Raw genomic sequence first — 18,471 nt, forward strand, 5'->3', positions numbered from 1 at the left:
TATAATCACATGAGGCTTATTCTAAATTGATCATACAAACCAAATAAACATATTTATAAAAAATCATTATAAAACTAAAGGTGTACCCAAATTTGTTAAAAAGAGAATTAATAATTTGAACCCTCAACTTATACATTGGATAAATGATAAATATCTTGCCGATTGAATTGGAATTCGTGAGCTAGCAAACTATATTTATAAAGATGTTATACTGATAATTTATATTCGAATAATACTCATATGTTTATGTGTCAATGAGTTATTGACATTTACATGACTCCTGTCAAATATTAACACTTATTTATATAACGACAGCTCATATCTCAATCCACACCACAACCTATTGAATACGTGGTACTGAAAAAACATGACCTAAACGTTGCATTAATTGTGAAAATAATGCATACCTAACAAAGAATGAGGCTGCATTTGTTTTAGCCATATAAACGTCGTTTTTAGAGAAAAAACTATAAATTATTAAAATGAGAGAATCTTGCTAGTTATTAGATGGACTTGTATTATTTTACCGTTTCTTGATATATATACTGTCTAAAAAATGTTGCTTGTATCATTGTATATCTAGTTTATTGTGTGCATGGTTTAATAGACATTATCAAATAATTTTTGACTGTATTGTTTTTATCATATTAAATTTGAACTAAAGTGCGAACTCAAATATGAACAAAATACTTTTTTTCTTGATAATTATAAATAAGTGTTGTATTCATTGAACTTCTATATTTTTACATATAATTTTCATATTTCCCACCATGATAAAGATTGAAAGTGTTCATTTCCCCGTCTGCTTAATAGAGTTAAGCGTAAAATTGGTAAACTACCATTTTAGGAATTTTCAGTTATTAATAAATTCTCATTTTTGTTAGATTGCCTTTTTCTCAAAATCTCATCATGTGAGAGTGTATCTTGATGTGTATCATCAACAATGCTAAAATTACATTATATCTCATGATCATTCATCTCTATATGACTAATTTAATCCTTGCCTTATCTTATTAGAAAAAACATAGAAATACTAAATCGGAGTTAATAATAATAATAATAATAATAATAATAATAATAATAATAATAATAATAATAATAATAATAATAATAATAATGTTAGTAAACGCAAAATCCATGGTTTCAGCAATTCTTTCTCTCGCTCCAATGATTTTATAGTAAACAGAGTTCCTTTCTCTCTCCGCCATTGATATCTCTCACACACTATCACGTGTATGTATATATGTAGCTGTTGAGTTTGGTTTTCTGTTACCTTTTCCACATTGATACTGCAATTCAACGAGCCTACGTTTCCAGAGGTGAGTTCCGTTTATCCAATCAATTCTCAATGCAAGCTACTGCATATATTGTTTCTGAATTCTGATCATAATCACAATATGTCTGGTTTGCAATTGTTCAATATTATTTCAATAGAATGAGAATTTCGTGTTGATTCAATTGTAATCAGGTGATATTATGTATCTATCGAATGATTTCCAAGGATGGAGAGAATGCTGTTTTACGCGGCGTTGTGATGATGATAATGTGTAGGGATTGGAGCATTTTGTGACTGATTATGTGTTATTGATGATGATGATGATATGGCGATTTTAGGCCATGTGTGTTTGAAGGTAAAATTTTGAGTCTGTGTTTGAAGAGGAGGTGAGGTATGGCTGGAGTTCAGCAACAATTGCAGCAGAAACCTGAGAGCGCGGCGAGCGATGCTCACTCTGGATTCGAGAGGGATTTGGGGGATTTTATGTGCGGGCATTATGACGAATGCATGTCGTTTGCCTCCTGTAGCTCGCCTAGAACAACAACTACTACCGAGGGTGAGGAGGATGAGGGGGAGCAACTTGTTAGAAGGAGGAGGAGGTCGGATATTGACAGTGATGATTTGGGGGAGCCTTCTGCAGTGAGGAGGAGGCAGTCGAGGATTTTGAGCCGCTGGGCTGCCCGCCAGGCGCAAGAGATGATCACCACGATTGAGAGGAGGAATCGTGAGTCGGAGTTGATGGCACTTGCAGGCTTGCACACTGTGTCGATGCTTGATTCTTCTTTCTTGAGGGAGTCCCAGTCCCCAACCTCGAGGCATCAGGGAAATGTGGAGAGGCTCAGCACTCGTGCCTCGTCTATTTTGCAGATGTGGCGTGAGCTGGAAGAGGAGCATGCGCTTAGTCGTGCCCGGGAGAGAGTGAGAGTGAGGACGAGGTTAAGGCAACAGAGAAATGTTGATTCTAATACAAACATTTCGGCTCCTAGGCCAGAAAGCAGAGAGATTGAGAACCAGAGTAGCATGGGGGGCGCTACTGAGAGTGAGAATGATTTTGAGTCTTGGTCTCAGGATCAATTGCGCCCACAGAATGAGAATAGGGACCACGATGACTCTAGGCGGGAGCAGTCTCCTGATCTTGGAGAAGGTGAGAGGGAGAGAGTGAGCCACATTGTTCGTGGGTGGATGGAGAGTGGTATTGGTGACACATCCTCTAATCTTGCGCAGAGGGCTGACAGTCCCAGAGCTGAATGGCTGGGGGAAACTGAGCGAGAGAGAGTCAGAATCGCAAGGGAGAGGATGCAAATGAGAAGTCAGCAAAGAGGTTCTAGAAGGGGACACAGAGAAGAACAAGATAACAGACCGGGATCTCAAGTTGATCGTGTTCGCGAAAGATCTTTCACCAGTCGTGATGAAAGTCAGCCTCAGCATGTTCGAAGGGAGAGGTTGAGGTTGCGAGGAAGAGAGGCTCTGCTTGATTTGCTTGTAAGAGCTGAAAGGGACAGGCAAAGAGAACTTCAGAGTTTGTTAGAGCATCGTGCTGTTTCTGATTTTGCACATCGAAATCGTATTCAGGTAATTTTAGAAATGAAAATTTGTTGATCTCCGTTGATTTGCTATAAGTTCAAACTGAAGCCAACAGCTTCCGAGTTCTAACTCATAATCCTCAAACCAGTTACTCTAAAATTGAGCTTTCTATAGTTATTTCTTCTTATTTTCACTTTTAGATATGCTATTTCTTTGCTCTTGTTTCAAAGAGAAAATTTTGCATGAGAAAGTAATGTGCACTAGTATTGATCTTTCAGTCATTGCTGAGAGGTAGATTCTTAAGAAATCAAAGGCCATCTGAGGAAGAGAGACTGCCTTCAGTTGCATCTAGTGAACTAAATCAGTTGAGACAGCAACACACAGTCTCTGGCCTGAGGTAACTCTCATAACCAGCAATTGAGGAACTGAATTCAAGATTTATCTTGAATATTTTCACTTATATTCAAGGTCTTACCTTAAATTCTGAATTTTGATTCGGCGCTACTAGTGCTATTTCTCTTCCTTGTCGGAAGCCAATGGTGAGAAATGTAGTCAATTGAAACCAATATTTCTGTGTTAGAAAACATAAATCAAGCTCACAAAAGTACACTGATGTTTGATAAATTGTCTCAAGTTTAGCTATTCTAGCTCCTTTTGTTTTCAATAATGGTATTACAGTCAATCCTTTGAAGCAAAGGGCTAGAATTCTGTACATCAGTTTTTAAATGCTTTTGTTCTACATTCTAGAGCTGTGATGTTGAGTGAGAAATATGTTGTTCTTGTTGTTTATGCAATACAAATAATGTCATTCAGGGAAGGGTTCCGCTCCAGATTGGAGAATATCGTGCGTGACCAAGTAAGCAATCATCCTGAAACCACATCTAATAATGGAACCAGTGCTTCACAGGAGTTTCAACATGATGATGAAGAAGCTGATAGTCAACTATTACCTGAGCATGACATGAATATGGAAGGCCCTATAGCTGTCCAAAACCAACAAGTTTCTTCTGATCTTATAAGTAATTGGCAGAGACATGTTACAGAAGTTGAGAGAGAAAACCACCAACAATCTGCTGATATTAGATCTAATGAAGACACAGATTCGAATTGGCAGGAGACCGCAGTACCTGCCTGGCCTGCAGAAGCATCTGCCCCTGAAAATCAAGGGGAAAATCATTTGCAAGAAGCTCCTGAGGCTTGGGGTGGTGTTAGCTCTGGGGATGCTGTAGATAATTGGTCCGAAGATGCTGCAGTCCCTCCAAGATTACTTAGTTCAGTTACATCAACAAGGAACGCTCGGTTCCACCCACCCGATGATGATAGTGAGTATAGCATGGAGCTAAGGGAACTCATGAGCAGGTATACCATTGTGTCATACAAGCAGTGTTCTATGTTTTCTTATTCTCGCCTTATTAGACAAAATGCTGTTTTTATTCAGGAGGAGTGTCTCGAACCTTCTTCATAGTGGTTTTCGGGCGAGCTTAGATCAATTGATTCAGTCATATGTAGAGAGGCAGGGCAGAGCTCCTATAGATTGGGATCTTCAGAGGAACTTGCCTCTTCCACCGTCGGATCAAATCCAACTGAACAATGAGCAGAATGAGGACCAACATGTTGCTATTGGTAGACCTTCACCAATATTACCAACTCCTCCCGTGCCACCAGCACAACCCCTTTGGCATCAGGATTTACACCGCTCTGGTTGGTCCCGTCACAATGTCCATCGGGCAGAACTTGTTAGTTTACTCTCTCTCTCTCTCTCTCTCTCAAATTCACAATAACTATTTTAGTTTCACACTAATGTTTCGGTAATAATGTAACCAGGATTGGGAGATGGTTAATGATCTGAGGACAGACGTAGCGAAACTTCAGCAAGGTATGAACCACATGCAAAGGATGTTAGAAGCTTGCATGGACATGCAACTGGAGCTTCAACGTGCAGTACGACAAGAGGTCTCAGCTGCTCTTAATCGATCCTCTAGTGGACAAGGTCTGAATGCGATGTTTGATAGTACTAGTGTTGCTATCGTTGCGTTGCAATCAAGTTTAATTACTGATCTGGATCTGTGATTGCAGTGAGTACTGAAATATCAGATGATGGATCTAAATGGTGCCATGTTAGAAAAGGCACCTGCTGTGTGTGCTGCGATAGCCATATCGATTCCTTATTGTACAGGTAAAGTGTTCGAAACGAGCCATGTCATATCATCTTCCCTTTTCATAGCATTGACCAAACCTTCATCTCTCATGATCTGCACAGATGTGGACACATGTGCACATGCTCTAAATGTGCAAACGAGTTGGTCCGGGGAGGAGGAAAATGTCCGTTGTGTCGAGCACCCATTGTCGAGGTGGTTAGAGCTTACTCCATACTCTAAACAGATAACGAGACGAATGCAACAAGACGAGCACAACGATACATTGAAGCTACTACGTTCTCTGAGTCTTTATCTGTAAAATTGATTGCCACACTGTTTTGCTGATTATAAGAGCAGGTTTTTACATTGTAAAGTCGGAGCTAAAAACGCCATTAATTTGATCCTCATTCATTTATAAATAAAATATCAATTCTTTTACGGGGAAAATAGCTATATTGCCCTGCTTTCGTCTTCTTGTCTACGTAAAACGAGAGCAATAGTATAAAAATAAAAAAAATAGTACTACACTTTTCACAAATATTTATTTTTTATTTCAATTTTTTAAATCATGATTCAAACTCTGGTTTATCGGAATATTACATCATGCTTTTTCTCTCAATTTTGGCATATGTCATATGTGTTTTGAGCATCACCAAATACAATTCACAGTTGTTCGTGTTTTAATTACATTTTCAAAATTGACTAAAATTTGTGCAAATTTTGTGATTTAAATCATTTTTTTCCATTTTTGTTATGCTATGCATTAGTAGTCTTTCTATAGAGTTTATAATCCAAGTCGATTGAAAGCAATATAATCGGAATATGATTTAATTAAAGCGTCAATCTTGTAGCAAATGTTCCGTACCAGAATTATTCATCATTTAAAAAAAAATTAACTGAAAAGCCAGAAACTGGAATATATTAACAACTCAAACACCATTACAAAGTTTCAATATCTCTCACTCAATGTTACAAACAAACACTATTAACTATGTGTGTTTGATCAAAGGCAGTGCAAGTTGCTACGCGCAACTTGAGAAATCAACGAGCTACCTCTTCGTCTGCAGCAATGATCAATGTCTGCGCTTCTGTGATTTCCATAGCGGCCGTGCTAGAACTCAGCACACGTATCACATAAGCATTGTGAGATCCACCATCACCTTTCACTTCTACTGTTTCATCCGTACCCATCTTCTGCAGTTCCAACACAAGATAATCTAACTCGATTTTCCCAGAATGCTGCACTGGTCTCGTCTAGGGGCGTTCGTGCTCAACACTGCTCAACACAGAGCTTATATCGTCCATGCTCCACCATCAGCTTTCCCTTCAGCCTTGAAATATCCACATTCTGTTCTTCCAATTTTGTATACTTGAGCTTTTTGGCCAAATCCATGTCGATGTGCAAACGTGAGTTATCCTCCGTGTAGGGGATGTGCAACGTTTCATTTTCCTGATAGAAGCTCGATGAAAATGAGGCCTTGAGAGTGTCAACACGCCGCCTGAATAGCTCGGGAAACTGCTCAGAGGTAGAAATCGGATTTATTTTCTTTAACTGAAAGGACAAGATAAAGCTTATGTTTAAGGAGTATACTCACCAGAACATGCTTAGGTTGTAATATCTTCATTAAAAGGAGAGATTTATGCAGCCTGAGAAACAGGAGAAAATGAGAGGTCTTCACACAGCAATAACTAGTCTAGTTATGCAAACAACACAAGTCGAACTATATATTCACTATTCGCGACCAAAAAGCACCACGCTGACTAGGCCAGCTCAACATAAGCTACACCTCTGATCACTTCAAAAGATAAGGAAACACAACTTACTGCATTCCAGAAAGAAAGGAACATTGGAGGACTTTCATTGCGATGGGCTTAAAAGGTAAGAGAACCAAATTGGAATCGACTCCTTCCTGTACGGAATAGAAACACAAGGACGATTAGTGAAGCATGATAAAATAATGTTATAACGTTATTGTCCGAAGAGCTCAATTTGCAGAAGAAATGCAAAATGTAGGAGCCAGAAAGAGAGATAATTATCGTGGCAGCACCTCAATGACAAGTAGTGAATTTTGATCCCCACGCCATCGGCGGAGCAAGTGGGTGACCGGTCCAAGTCGAAGACTCCAGTGCGGACAAAATACAATGCAAGGTTCCTGCCAAAATTTTCTATCCCACAGAATATCAGTAATCAGTCTACTTCAGAAAGAGCCTAATAATGCAATAAATCTATCAGCCGACCTTGAAATCTCTATATTCTAACATGATCATGATTTCCCAACCAACGTTTTAGAGAAATTGTACAATCCAATAAGCGTAGAGGATTTATTAGAACAAGGATCACTTATAAAATACTGTAATATGAAAAAATTACCACATCAAAGGATGGTTCTTAGATGCGATTATGCAAGTTTCCACAACAAGAATAGAGGGCTAAGAGTGAAAGAATTATTCCGTGCAAAGGATGCAAGTTTCTTACAATAGTTCATCTGAATGAATGGCAGGAAACAAGTGAAGACTTCCATCTTTCAGCATCTCCGTATGAGTGAACAAGGAGGGTTTTTCAGAGTAGAACTGCAGTAGAGGATCTTATATCAGCTTGCTTTCAAGTAAAGCCTCTAAGTTACAAATCTAGGTGATATCTTAAATTTAACATACGCGATCTTCGCAATGCTCGCCTAACCATTCTGGAATGATACTTGTATATTTCATAAGCTCTTCTGCAACAGAAGAAATGACGAAAATGGGAACCTACATCATAGAACTTTGGTTTTCAACTACATAATTGGAGAAACAATGAAAGGTAACTAACAAAAAGATCAACCAGATCTGTATTCCATTAGCTCTGCATTACAAATCTAATAAGCAACTGGCATTTAGCATAAAATCATGTTAGGTATAAAAGAGGCTGCACGACCAAATATTGAACTGCAGTAGTAATTTACGACAAAAAAGAAGCCATGAAAATGAACCTTTTGAAACTAGAATCAAGTTAATGACTCACGTCAAAACACAAATAATTATTCATGTGTTACATCTTCAAAAAGTATCTCGTATATTGATATATAGTACCACATAGTCATTAATGTACCTTCATATTTTCTGTAGTCAAGTGAAGTTCGAAACGCTCCAACAGCTGCAAAACGATCCCAAGACGCCCAGTAGGAATTAGAATCGAACCCCCAGCTTTGATGGAGTCCATAGAACAGGAGCTTATGAAATCTAACTTATCTATTTCCTCTAAATAGTCATCAGTGCTAAGGAGAGCAGATCTTGCCTCTGAATTAACATCAGCACTACTGCATTAATGTTCAAGATTCAATCAGTTTAACTATTGCAGTAAGAAGTATGCCATATATATACAGGAAACTCCTGAACGAGTCACATGAAAGTAGGTGGGACCGTAGGAATAATTGTAAAAGAAAGGATTAATAAGCATGCAATGCAAACTCTACAGGAATTGAAAGCATGGCCACCTTGAATTCGAGAAGTAGTTAGCTAGGCCAGAGAAATCCTCATCATTGCCAACTTGCTCTAGAGCATTGAGGGAAGAGAAATCAGAATATACAACCACATCACTAGCCTGAAGGGCTTCGTAATCAAAATTCTTTGCTATAGCAGATCTGAAAACAGAGCTTGAAATATATGCAATGCTTCCTCGAGGACCGTTTATTCTCCAATTGCACGAGCCTATTTCTAAACCAGAAGCTAATGGTTTTACAATCAGTATGCCATTGTAGCAAATTTCCTCAGCATAATTAAGAGACTCGACCTTCAGCATGCAAGCCTTCACATCAGCTGCACTGAGAAGCACGTTTCATTAAGGATCATAATATGTGTAGGTATAGGGAGATACATTATGATTAAATAAAGGGGATAAAAAGAATACGCAGGAAACACGTTCCCAAGATGTTTCAGACTTCTAATTTCCATAATGAAAAAAACATTAAATGGTGTGAGAGAGTGTTGCTATTTTGAATATCATTATATTGAAATAATTAATTTCCTATCCAGTTCTTTAAATTTTTAGTTATTTTTTTAAAATCCTGATGTTTGAAGATGTTGATGGATATCAGCACCAGGTAAAATAACACAATACAATCTAAAAAAGTCAAAGACTAACTAGTAGTTGGATCAAAAGTACAACTAAAACTTGTCATGATCATCTGACCAGATGCATATGTACTTAAATTTATCGCACTAATTATCTGTATCTTCCATGTCACATTCTAGACCATCAAACATCACCTGCACTCGTATAACAGTTTAATTTCCAACAAACCAGTAGTTCTTGAACTAGTAAATAATTTAAAGATAACAATTGAATGAGTTTCTCTTGCTCTAGCTACAGTATATATCAAACGTAGTATAGTTTGCACTATTACCTGTATAAAGGCATCCAACAACCAAAGTCGGTCTCATCTGCACCAAAAACTGTCTTCTTCATCTCCAATGGTAGCATTTCAAGTCTGTCCCACTTCATCCAGATAGGCTCATCAGACTCGGGTCCATAGAACTGTCTAAATTCCTTATGCATATAGACAAGATCTTCCATCATTAGTTGCCCAATTCTAGAGGCAGCCTTAGTTGCATACACCTGAACCACCAAATATAATATAAGTTTGTCATATACATACCATTTCAATTGGTAAGCGAAAATGATAGAAATGGCCCACTTAAAACATAACCTCATTTACCTTAGCTGTAAAACCTTTCATCCGAGTGAGAAACGGTAGACCCAACATTCCAATTGGACTGGTTATTAAAACTACATCAATGAATGAAATATTCCAAGAAAGTAACTTCGTGACAGTTCTATAACGCGGCTCAGCATAAATTAAACCATTCCCCCTCTTCTCTTCATTAGAGTCCGCACTTGAAAAAGAGAAGTTGTCAATGTTTATATCATGAGAATCCACTGGGAGAGGAGAAAAGATTGTTAAAGATGAAAGGTCCATAGGGCAATCAATTAAAACCGAAACACCAGAAATATCCAAAATGTGGCATGGAGGGAAATAATAGCCCCTGCCTTCGCTCATGCATGTCTGCAATGACAAATCGCCAATATCATCAGTAAGAAACTAAGATATAATCAACTAGGAAGAGTCCTCAAGAACAATCTAACTCCTAAACAAAACAGATAAAGATGATAAACACAAAAGAATATTATTTTCAAGAAACCAAAATATGTAGAGAAAAGCATGACAGAACACTGTGGAAAAGAGACTAATAAACTCCATCAAACTCAACAGGCAGGAAAAAAATTGATATTTACCAAGTTTACAAATAATATAAAGATGATGTATAGTGTTCATTTTATTCTAGTTCCAGATATGCAGTTCTTAATAGATTTACATAAAATTTTAATTTTTCATATAAAAACAGTAGATTTACCAAAAAACAAATTGCACTTTGCTGTTTCAAAGACCAAATTCAGAGGACGGATTGCCCAATCCGCATCTTAAACATGCATCTCAGGCATATCCAAAGATTGAAAAGCTTTTTCCTGAAATTACTTTTGCCTGAATAGTGTTCTGTTTTACTCGATGAAGTAAAATCGGACTATTTGGTGGAGCTGGGGTTGGTAAAACGGTACTCATTATGGAATTGATTAACAATATTGCCAAAGCCCATGGGGGGGTATCCGTATTTGGCGGAGTGGGTGAACGTACTCATGAAGGAAATGATCTTTACATGGAAATGAAAGAATCTGGAGTAATTAATGGAGAAAATATTGCAGAATCAAAAGTGGCTTTAGTTTATGGCCAGATGAATGAACCGCCGGGAGCTCGTATAACTAACTATTTTTTCTTTCAGTTATTATCTTTACCGTCCTGGCCTATTAATAACCAAACGGATATTTCCAATGTATAAAATAAAAATTCAAATGGCTTTGGCTACTATAACCTTCCCGACCACGATTTTTCGAATTGGCAAAAGCAATGTCTCCCTGCATAATATGGATTCCAAACATTCATGATCTGGATGTGAATGGGTCGAATTACTTATCCCTCGGTCTATTAGCGAACCATCTCTCTGAAAGATGTTCCACTAGAAATATTCTTGTTATTGCTTCGACTCATATTCCCCAAAAAGTGGATCCCGCTCTAATAGCTCCGAATAAATTATTGGTGCCAAATGTTTCTTGCACATTCAAAGTACAGATCATTATGTTAAGAAACAGACATTGAAATCAGTTCTCCTTATTATTCCAAATATCCACTGTAACAGGGAAAAATGAAGTATTTCTTCACATGCCATTTATCCTCGAAAAAAAACATACAGTATATGCCATACTTTATTGCATTAGAAACAGGAAGTACCAACTAATATACATCAACAAACAAAAGACACATAGAACCAGGAGATGATCTTCCATCCTGGCAGTTTAAGATATGAAATAGTTGTACCTGACTAATTGAAGTAGACATAGCATTCAACAAGCTGGATACTCCAGCAGCTCACAGAGATAGGATAAGTTAGGTTCAACAGCACTTTTTGAAGGGCCTTGACATCAACATCTAATGTTTTTTTCACTTTTGGGCGGATCAAAATTAAAATTTCAGCTTGAATTCCGAATCATGTATTGCAGGGCTGCACATGTCAATACCGAAGTTAGGTTAAATTAAAAACCTACCAAATTACAAGAGCACAAAAATAGTAACTGTGTCTGGGAGCAACAATAGCATTCGCTCCAATTGTATTCAGCATATTGTTGAAGAATCATCACTCAATTTCATCTATCTAGTAAAAGCATACAAATTGGAAAAATTCCGGCAATTTCACAATTCTGTTTGACCAGAGAGCAACCAGAAAAAAGGTGATCGGGATTTGGTACCTGCGTGATGAGATAGAGAGAGGAGGCAGGTCAATCGGTCCATGGCGGCGTGAGACGGTGGGCGGCGGTGGCTGACTGGAATGCGCGGATTCAATTTATTTATTTATATTCAAAACTTGTTAGGTCATCCACAAATAGTCCAACAATAGCCTAGCAATAGCCCAGCCATAGCTTAGCCACTGCCACATCATCGCACTAAAAATTCTCCTGCCACATCATCAAAACAAGCAAATAGCCCAGCCATAGCCTAGCCACATAATATCCACATCACTATTAACAAATATATACAAAATGAAATAATTAACAATCATACAATATACGAAATTTAATTTACGAGACATATACGAAAAACATTAATAATATTATTAAAATTTTTAAAAGTACAATAATTTAAAAAAAGTACAGTAATTAAAAAAAATTACAATAATTTTTAAAAAAGTACAATAATTCACTCCTCGTCGCCGTCGTCGTCTCCTCCGTCGCTGTCGCCACTATCGCCTCCGCCTCCGTCGCCGCCGCCTCTACTCCCGGCGGCTTCCCTCCGTGCCGCCTCCAAATCCTCCTGCATGCTCAGGAGCAATGTTTGAAGCAAACTCTTCCCCACGGGGTCCCCTGGTGTCCCCTGTGTCGCGGGCGTCCCCTGCGTCGCCAGTACCCCCCGGGCATCATCTGCATCCTGGGTGCCCACCCCGGCATCTGGACACTGGGTGACCACCCCGACATCGCCGGAAACGCCCCGGCGGACTCCCCCCCCCCCCCCCCGCTAGCATCCCGGGCATCATCTGCTGCCACGAGTACATGTTGTAGTATGGGGGCATCTGACTCCATCCACCTCCCACGGGGATCGGGGGAGTTTGAGATCCGCTACTCCCTGAAGTAGGCTCGTTGTTGAGATCCATTTACCGTTGTTGATCTTGTACAGAAATTTAGATAGAGAGAGTACTCGTTAATACAAGTGGTGCGAATGAAAATGACAGGCAAGTCGCGTATATATAGTGTTTCGGAAACAAAAAAAAATTTAAAAATTCGCGCTAGGCGGTGCGCTAGGCGATCCAGACGCTGCAATAGCGCCTAGCGCACCGCCTAGCGCCGCAGAACCGCCGAGCGCTAGGCGATTTTTTTCGCGAAATCCGCTAGGCGGCTGCAATAGATCGCCTAGCGCACCGCCTAGCGCCGACGCTCGGCTAGGCGGTGCGCTAGACGCTATTGTGGATGCTCTTAGGAGTTATTAAGACTTTAATATAAATACATAATTATCCTAACATATTTATTGATAGGGTGTAGTAATACTACTTACTTTTATTTTTGTATAAAACAATCTGTGTTTTAAATTGTGATTTTTATTTTGTGTTTAAAAAAAGATGAAACTATCAATGCAATTATTTTAAGAAAATTTAAAGAAGTTATGAATAAATGAAAAATACTAGTAGTACACATACACAATTTTAAAAAATATTACTATCAGATTTTAGAAGATACTAGTATTACATGAAAAAAATTTAACTGAATATAGGAATAAATATAATCGAATGTAGGAATAAATATAATCGAATATAAAGGAAAGTAAGGTATTTATATATTAAAAATTTAGAATTAAATTAAATAAAAAACCCAAATGTGTCGTTGGGTTATTCCAATTTTTTTTTAATTTAAAAAATACATGAATCGATGGTTGACTTGTCAGCGTGCTCATACAAGCGTTCATGTGAATACCCAATATTCATGGTTCCGCAGAGCCATGCTGAAGGGTGTGGTGTACGCGCACACTTGCACTTAGCACGAACTGCACTTTCAAATTTCCAATGGTTATACAATTATATTGTCTCCATAGATATCACACTTTTTCATAAATTCTTTTCCTTTGTTAATTTGTGTTGGTTGAGGGCTTGACGCGATCTCTCTGGTGTGAGATTGTTTGACTAAAATTTTACAAAGAAGCATGTAAGAATTAAGATGATCGATTTTACTTTGAGAGATTAATTGGCATTAAAGTTATTGGTGATTCAAATCCTTCTTCTATGAAGTCATGATTTCAAGTTATTACCAGCTTTAATTTAACTCACAATTAGCACCTCTTAAATTCATCAAAAGATTTAATCTACCAAATAAATAGTAGATTTATAATCAGATAAAAAATAAAGAAAATTTAGAAGCGATGCAACCAAAATCAGGAGATAAAAAAACAAATCAAATTATTGAGAAATCGTATAATTCAGATCATAAGATCTGATCAGCCCCAAACAATTCAGAAATGAAACTCGTGTAAAACTACATACATGAATATAACATTTCTACACAGAAAAAAAAACGAAAAAATGAAAAATATAGGAGTATTTCAGATGAAACAATTCCTCTTTGCGGAGCCATAGCCATTGCAGCTGTTTACCTCCACAATTCTGAGAAGCGACTCGATCTCCTCTCCGGCGAAGAATTCCAGCTCGCAGAGCTTCCTCTTGCATGCGGCGGCGCGGCGGCGCTTCTTCGGCGCCGGCGGGCAGCGGAGGACGGCGGGGATCATGTGCCGCGGAGATCTCGGCGTCTGGCAATCTTCTCCTCCTTCGCTCCTGCAAAATTCTTCGTCATTTCCGCCGATTGCATCGGTCGAATTGCTCGTCTTGATCACCGGCAGCCTCAATTCGCGATCCGAAGACATGATTGATGATCTGATTCGAGTGTGTGTTTGTGTGTGTGAGAAATGGAAATGGAAATGGAAATGGAAATGGAGCAGTAGAGGCGTGCAGTGGAAGGTAATTGAGATTTTGTTTTCTTTAATCTTACACAATTGAAGCGATCGACCTTTCCTCACATGTCTATTTCAATAGTCACCTTTTTCCAGATAGCCAATTTTATTTACTCCTATTATCTTTTTCATGAAAAGCAAATCTCAAGATTTTATTTATTTGAAAAATTATTCATGAAAATTAAAATTTAGTAACGTACTGTGAAATAGTAGTAAAAATATTACTTCCTTTGTCCCATAATAGAAGTCATATTGTGACACGAGTTTTAAGAAATATAAAGAATAATGAGTTGAAAAAAGTTAGTGGAATATAAGAGTCACTTTTTTATATTGGTTTTATAATAATATGTGAGTGAAGTGAGTTAGTGGAACGTGAGACCTACTTACCTTTTATGGTAAAAGAGAAATATGACTCTTATTGTGTTATTTTTATTGTGGGACGGATGGAGTATATACATATCTAATCTATTGGTTAAAAACTTTTTTGTGTTAAGTGATGAGATAAGCTAACGATGAATATGTGAAAGTCAACGTTATCGATAAACCTGCTTTATTCGGTGATTTTTAAAAAGTGAGAGTCAACGATATCGATACTCTTGCTTTATTCCGTTATTTTTAAAGATGTGGGAGTCAACGTTATCTATACTCTTACTTTATTCCGTGACTTTTAAAGATAGGAGAGTCAACATTATCCATACTCTTGCTTTATTCAGTGATTTTCAAGGGAGTCAACTTTGTCCGATTAACTATTTGCCTTTTTATGAAATTTATTTAAGAAATTTACTTATGTATTTAAGATTGGAGAAAAGATAAATGTACATAAATTGTACATGTACATAATATCCTTAAAATTTAAATTTAAGTTAATTTAATTAAAAATTAGTTTTATTATGTTGTATAGCAATAAGAAAGAATTGATACAGAAATTTTCTATCAAATTGTAACATGATTTTGAGCTTTATTCGAATTAATTATATACATTTAGTAAAAAAATATTTTTTTTCTAAAATATACAAATATTTAAGTTAAAATTTCAATTTTTTTAAAGTGTTGCAAAATGACTAGTTTGAAATTTATTTTAAATCAATTAATGTTTGTAAATCGATTTTCAATGTAAAAAAGTTAAAAAAAAGTTTGATTATGTACGTTTATCACGACCCGAAAGATTGTTGATGTACCAATTAAAAGTTTATGCCTTGTCCAATTAGTTATTTGAATGAAAATAAATTTAATAGCATCAATATGATTATTAAAGATCAACACAACCATGAAAATTTTCCTAGTGCAAGATTTGTAATATCCTTACATGAAATAATAATATAATACTCCTAATAAGAACTTTTCCTATATCATTTTATACGATAATAAATATAATGTCACATTCATTTGATATATTTATGAACTATTTTTCAGTCCCCATGTTCATGTGTATGAAATAAAAATTAAAATAAATATAGGAATAATAATATAAAAATAAAAATAAAAATAATAAATACTGCATTAGGTTGTGTGGAGTAGTTTCACTTTCACACGGCAGGATCTCGTTTTATTTTTGAAGATAAGAAAAGAGAAAAAAGTGAAAATGACAGTTGAATGACATGTGAAGTTTGCGGCTATGTATTGTTTTTTTTTCATTTTTTTGTTTATTTTATTTGTGACGTGATTTTAGCATATATTCTCTCCTCCACTAATAACTTAGTGAATTATGAATTTTATTTATATATACATATATATTAAATTAAAAATAAAATTTGAGTGAAATAGATTATAATCTATTTATCATTTAAAATAGATTACAAATGTAAATAATAAAATAGAACTTTTAATATGGAAAGAAGAGAGTCATTAAGGGCATCATTAACTCATCCCCATTTCAGGCCCCTAGTCCCCTCCACGTCATCATTCCCCTACAGTTACGGCCCAGGCCCCAACTGCTCTAACCATGCAGGCCCCAACCCGGGCCGCAACTAATAAATGACACTATTCACAACTTCAACAGATTTTACTCGTAAATGCAATACGTTGAACAATTCAAACTGGGAAAATAAATTGTTCATTCGAAAAAAAATACAAATCCTAGAAAAAAATACAAATCCTAGAAAAAAATTTAAAAAGTCCTAGAAAAAAAATTTACAAATCCTAGAAAAACTACTTCTTCATTTGGGCGCGAAGGTAAGCGATCATCTCACGGTGCAACTCGAGACGAACTCCGACATGGTCGAGGTATTCCTCGATGTCAACTCTGTCAGCTGGCTCATCTGCCAGGTAATACTCATCTCCGACAAAGAGTCGGACATCTTATCCAGAGACTGATTGATCGGCGGTGGCACCATATCGGAGTTGCTCGCAGTTGCCTTCCCCTTTGCTTTCCTCTTTGTCGTCTTTGTTCCCATCGGGCGGCTATGAACGCTAGGAGATGAGACGAAGATGTCGTCGTCTGTCACGTTGAGGTCGATCGCCGGACCTCCTTCGCTCGAAGAGTAGTTTCCGGAGGCGGAAACTTTGGTTCTCTTCGCCGCCCCAGTTGCCGTCGGCTCGGCACCACTGGTGTACTTCGGGCTCTTCTCGACGAGCTTCCAAACGTCGAAGTACTTGAAGGGTTTCTTCCCGTCAGCGAAGAACGCCTCCTTCGCCTTCTCGACGAGGTCCGCCTCGCTATGCCCGCTCGGCCACATCCGGACTACGTTGGCCCACTTTCCATTCCACTTGCACATATCCGTCTGGACCCGACCCCAATGCTTGCGCAACTTCACGTAGCTGCGCTCGAACGACCCTTTAGGACACCCACCGTTATACGTTTCAACAATCCGCTCCCAGAACACCTTGCCGGACTGCTGGTTGCCGATGATAGGATCCTCGGCGACGTCGACGTAGTTCCTCGCAAGCCACATTGTCTCTTGCGGACTGTACTTCTTCGGCCCATCCTCCTCGCCGACCTTGCCCTTGCCCTGCCCTTGAGCGGGCTCCATCTCACTGATCTCGAACTCTTCGGTGTTGACCGGCGATGTTACGTCGACGTTGCTACCGACTCCCGGACTAGGCGTCGGCTGCGATGGTGGCAATGCCGGTATGTACCAATTGTTCGAGTTGACGAACTCGTCCATCTGACGTTCATCGCTGTTGAACCAATCCATTGACGCCGAAACAAAGGGTATAATAGAGGATTGAAATGGATAATGTACGTAAGAATGGTGCACAATAGTCCCGTATTTATAGACACAAAATCGAAAAAAAATTTAATTTTTGGGGACTTGCGGCCCAGCCCGAATAGCATGTAACGTTGGGCCGGGACTCGCGATTTGTGGCCCGTGCCCGATTAACGCCGGCCAGGCAGGGCCGCGAGACCGTCACCGAGCCGCAAATGCGGCCCCGGGACCGGCCTGGGCCGGAACTTCATGCCCTCCATCGCTTGTGACGGGCCGGGCCTCGCAATTTGCGGCCCGACCATCGGCGTTAACGATGCTCTAATAAGATTCAAAAATAAAGCTAAGAGGGAATGCCGAATGCAAAATGAGTACTCTGCACTTATTCTTTGCTTGAGTGATGAGGCACTAATTTGTAACTTGGATTTAAAACTATTATAATTGTGCTTACCATTAATACTATACATACTTAGAAAGTTAGAAGTTAGAAATGCAAGATTCACATTACCCACAGTTTATTGCAATAAAATTAAAAATCGACATTGGATTAGGTGGGTAATCACCATTTATCAATGAAAATCCTTAATAAAATGCTTGCATTTAACACGTGATGATAAAATTTGGCAAGAAAAGATATTGTTACTCCTATTATTATTATTATTATTATTATTATTATTATTATTATTATTATTATTATTATTATTATTATTATTATTATTATTATTATTATTATTATTATTATTATTATTATTATTATTATTATTATTATTATTATTATTATTATTATTATTATTATTATTATTATATTATTATTA

At 37.7% G+C, this 18,471-nt stretch overlaps 3 protein-coding genes across 3 annotated transcripts; 1 reads left to right on the forward strand and 2 right to left on the reverse strand.

Annotated features, from left to right (window-relative positions):
* Positions 1-1,166: 1,166 nt before the first annotated feature.
* Positions 1,167-5,376, forward strand: LOC121779408. The gene is made up of 8 exons (XM_042176744.1): positions 1,167-1,319; positions 1,469-2,848; positions 3,079-3,197; positions 3,614-4,159; positions 4,239-4,536; positions 4,625-4,790; positions 4,877-4,976; positions 5,061-5,376. Exons 2-8 carry the CDS (start codon positions 1,670-1,672, stop codon positions 5,176-5,178), a joined length of 2,526 nt encoding a protein of 841 aa, XP_042032678.1. The 5' UTR covers positions 1,167-1,319; positions 1,469-1,669; the 3' UTR covers positions 5,179-5,376.
* A 454-nt stretch (positions 5,377-5,830) lies between these two features.
* Positions 5,831-11,860, reverse strand: LOC121778245 (integrator complex subunit 9-like). Its single transcript, XM_042175567.1, has 12 exons — positions 11,774-11,860; positions 11,346-11,529; positions 9,633-9,980; positions 9,321-9,532; positions 8,412-8,738; positions 8,027-8,234; positions 7,594-7,686; positions 7,415-7,509; positions 6,987-7,104; positions 6,763-6,848; positions 6,534-6,585; positions 5,831-6,454 (listed from the first exon to the last, which is right to left on the reverse strand). The coding sequence occupies exons 2-12, from the start codon at positions 11,364-11,366 to the stop codon at positions 6,209-6,211; spliced, it is 1,806 nt and encodes a 601-aa protein (XP_042031501.1). The 5' UTR covers positions 11,367-11,529; positions 11,774-11,860; the 3' UTR covers positions 5,831-6,208.
* Positions 11,861-14,108: 2,248 nt separating this feature from the next.
* Positions 14,109-14,426, reverse strand: LOC121779210. Its single transcript, XM_042176531.1, has one exon. The coding sequence runs from the start codon at positions 14,424-14,426 to the stop codon at positions 14,109-14,111; it is 318 nt and encodes a 105-aa protein (XP_042032465.1).
* Between the last annotated feature and the right edge of the window lie 4,045 nt (positions 14,427-18,471).

The sequence above is a fragment of the Salvia splendens genome, chromosome 19, assembly GCF_004379255.2.
Source record: "Salvia splendens isolate huo1 chromosome 19, SspV2, whole genome shotgun sequence".
In the NCBI taxonomy this organism is placed as follows: Eukaryota; Viridiplantae; Streptophyta; class Magnoliopsida; order Lamiales; family Lamiaceae; genus Salvia; species Salvia splendens.

Excerpts from the sequence above, each read along its gene's own strand:
- LOC121779408 (XM_042176744.1), top strand. The coding sequence starts at position 1,670 with ATGGCTGGAGTTCAGCAACAATTGCAGCAGAAACCTGAGAGCGCGGCG. Across the intron at positions 2,849-3,078 it reads CACATCGAAATCGTATTCAG|TCATTGCTGAGAGGTAGATT; the intron begins GTAATTTTAGAA and ends TTGATCTTTCAG. Across the intron at positions 4,977-5,060 it reads ATCGATTCCTTATTGTACAG|ATGTGGACACATGTGCACAT; the intron begins GTAAAGTGTTCG and ends TGATCTGCACAG.
- LOC121778245 (XM_042175567.1), bottom strand. The coding sequence starts at position 11,366 with ATGTCTACTTCAATTAGTCAG. Across the intron at positions 8,739-9,320 it reads TGTTGGATGCCTTTATACAG|TGCAGCTGATGTGAAGGCTT; the intron begins GTAATAGTGCAA and ends CGTGCTTCTCAG. Across the intron at positions 6,849-6,986 it reads ATTCACTACTTGTCATTGAG|GAAGGAGTCGATTCCAATTT; the intron begins GTGCTGCCACGA and ends TATTCCGTACAG.
- LOC121779210 (XM_042176531.1), bottom strand. The coding sequence starts at position 14,426 with ATGTCTTCGGATCGCGAATTGAGGCTGCCGGTGATCAAGACGAGCAAT.